The sequence below is a fragment of the Sinocyclocheilus rhinocerous genome, unplaced genomic scaffold, assembly GCF_001515625.1.
Source record: "Sinocyclocheilus rhinocerous isolate Xijiao unplaced genomic scaffold, SAMN03320098_v1.1 scaffold621, whole genome shotgun sequence".
Lineage (NCBI taxonomy): Eukaryota > Metazoa > Chordata > Actinopteri > Cypriniformes > Cyprinidae > Sinocyclocheilus > Sinocyclocheilus rhinocerous.
This window is the reverse complement of record NW_015639806.1, coordinates 389496-392643: the sequence shown is the minus strand read 5'-3', so window position 1 is coordinate 392643 and position 3148 is coordinate 389496. Positions and strand designations below refer to the sequence as shown.

General features: G+C 41.6%; 1 protein-coding gene across 1 annotated transcript in view; it reads left to right on the top strand.

Moving 5' to 3' along the window:
• Window positions 1-438: 438 nt before the first annotated feature.
• Window positions 439-3148, top strand: part of ptprga (protein tyrosine phosphatase receptor type Ga) — a 221848-nt gene continuing 219138 nt past the window's right edge. The window contains exons 1-2 of the mRNA XM_016568057.1: window positions 439-610; window positions 1670-1762. Coding sequence (XP_016423543.1) covers window positions 439-610; window positions 1670-1762 — 265 coding nt within the window. The remainder of the gene's footprint in view (window positions 611-1669; window positions 1763-3148) is intronic.

Sequence of the window (3148 nt, the reverse complement as noted above, 5' to 3'; positions counted from 1 at the left end):
GTTCAAAGAGTATCGACAATCAATAATGTAATTCATAAAGAAGCTATAGCATACCCTCTCATTGGCATTCACTGCCATGCCCGAGCCGCTATCCTGAAGAATTAGAGCAGCGAGGAGCAGAAGGCAGTTTGTCATTGAAACAAAAAGTCACTCATTGTTCATATCAGAATATACTGTACTTACCCAGCATGCTTGGAGAGAAAGGGTCCTTGTAAATTGCATTATGTTTTGAGTGATGGCTTTTAGGCAGTGTGTCCTTGTTACCGTAGTGTGGTCAGCACATCGGCAGGCTTGCGGAAAAATGAAAAATGTGGCCCATTTCTCGTTAACATCTTGCCATGGTTTAAGTCCTTTCTTAGTCCTTTTAGTGCTTTCTTCAGCTATTCTCTTCCTTCCCTTCTAGTGACTCTTTTTTTTGGGGTTCAGTCTAGATCTAAAATGGCAGTCACCCCCAAGTCCTGCCACAGTGTGTTTGTGAGTTTGGACGTGGACGACAGCTGTGAGGCTGATCTCACGTCGTCTCTTCACCTTCCAGAGCATCCCCGACATCCCGCAGCCAGGAGCCGAGGGGTCAAGATCGCCTCTGATAAACTCACACAGAGGCCACAGGGTGCTGGGGTGTGTGCCATCCTTCCTAACCCCTCCAGCCCATGCTGCAAGTCGGAACAAATTCTCATTCAACCAATACATATATTTCTGGCATCCTTGGTGACCGAGAGGTTTGGATTTTTAAGCTAATCTCAGGTCCCCAATCCTCTGGTGTTGTATTCTCACAGCTAATATGAACCTTAGAGCCCTGAGCAAGTAGGGCAAAGGGGTCTAGAACTCCTGTTGGGTTCAGTCTAGATTAGTTCGGCCTACCGGTGGGACAAAGCTGGTCTTGGTGTCTCTGATGGACCGGTGGAACAGCTCACCATCTTCGGATGCCAGCGCCCTGTCCGCAGCCTCTTTGACTCGGCACTTAGCGCTTTTGCCTTCCTCTCACTGGCCAATCAGGTCTTGTTTATTTATTTAGCCCCTCATACATGTTTAATGAGGGAGGGGGAAACTGATCCCAGAGCAGACAGACTGTAAATACCGCTGTGTGGGGGGCTGTTTTTCTCTCTAATAGAGTGGGTTTCTTTGGGCCAGATTGGTTTATACAGGATTTATTGACTTGGTTCAGCCAGAGATCGCCGGCTGGTGTGTTACTGTGTTCGTGTGAGCGTGAGTGTATGAGATTGTATCTCGTGATTTGTTTTTGTGCCTCGAGTTGTAAGTTGTAGTTTGACCCCCATGATTTGTGTATGTTTGTGTACTCTTGAGGGTCTCTCTATGTAAATGGATTTTTCAATAACTGATCTCAATACAGATAACTAGAGAGTGGGGTGTAGGGTAGTACAATTGAGATAATTGAGATAAAGATATATACTGAAATAAAAAATTTTTAGACAATATTTACTCAGTTTAATTAAAAATGTTTAGAGATATAAGAACAGAACTTCTCTTGGCAGAATTTGGAAATGTAATAAAGTTAAGACTTCTATTAATCAGCCAAGTGGGGATGGCTGTTTTAGGAAATAGGACATGAAAATATGAGCTGAAGATTTAGGAATGGGATCACATCACCGTCCACATGTCCATCACAGCACATAATCTAAAACTATGTCTCATTATTTTTCTGTTTCAGCATTGGCTGAGGGGAACAAAGCAGAGCATCATGACCGGCCAATCGGTGACAGGCACCGCAGAGCGGCCGAAGAGTCCTACTGGGCTTACTCAGGTGAGCAAACTACACTCACACATAGTGTACATAGCGACACTTCTGAAAGAGTAACATTTAAATTTATTTATTTCAAAAGCCATTGTGTTCTGCTACCACTAAAACACATGAACTGCCTCTGATAGACAGCTGGTCTTTCATCCAGAGCTGTCCACCTCACCCCCAAAGGCCTCGCCTTAGGGTCTCCCCTGGCTTTTGCTTTCATGAATGCTTTGCTGTTGAGCAAGTGACTCACGTTGTCCCCCTGAGCAATATTTGCAGAAGAATAGCATTAATCTTTAACTGTGCCACCAAGCCTGCGGCAACCAATGATATTTATTTTATTTATTTAAATGCTTCCCCTTGTCCCTGCTGCGGTTTTCTGTTGTTTGCCAGTGTGATGGCTGGCCCCTTGCACAGATGTGGCCTACAACAAACACTCAGTTGCCTGCATTACTGTGATCTTGTGGTCTTTATGGTACTGTATCCACTATTTAACGTCCCACTACCACGTTAAAGCATCTTTCAGAGGAGCATTTATTTGTGGATAGTCAATGCATTCAATGCCAGAGTAGTGTCAGTAGTAAAACTTTTTTTATATCGGGCATTATTTGTAGAACTGAAGTATGCTTATATGCTCTATTCAATTCACTGCTGAAAAGGGCTTGCTAAGATTGTAGCGTTAAAAGTCACAACCTGTGTGTGTGTGTGCATATATTAGCACATCAAAGACGCCTTCAGTCAAAGGATCTTGATGTTTTAGTGTTTTTATACATCTATTTGCAAGTGATAATTACACAGACTAACATTTGAATACTTCCTGCAGGCTGACATTTGTCATCATTCTCTAGTGCACACGTTTGGATGTCTATGTTGGCATTGTCTGCCAGAGTCAGGGAAGCAAATTTGAAATTAGCTTGATAAGCTAATGTAAAATAGGTAAACTACAATCAAGTCAGTTACATAAAAGCTAGCTGCTAAAAAGTAGTAATTAACACAAGAAAGCATTTAAAAAGATGAACTGTCTTGGCACAAAACAGTGAGAATCTTCTTCTGTACAGCTAGTTTTTGGAAAAATTAGTCTGTTAAAGGAGAAGCTATTAACTTTTAGATAATTATCACATCTAATTAAAAAAAAGAAAAACTGTGACCCATAAACAATGAGGATGTTGTGCTATATATAGGTGTTGGAAGAATTAGCTCGTTGCTGAAAAAGCTACACTAAGCTATGGTCGATGAGGTTTTTTTTTAAAGGGGTCATATGATGTTGCTAAAAAAGAACATTATTTTGTGTATTTGGTGTAATGAAATGTGTTTATGCGGTTTAAGGTTCAAAAAACACATTCTATTCCACATACTGTACATTGCTGTTACTCCTCTATACCCCTCCTTTCTTAAATGGGTCAA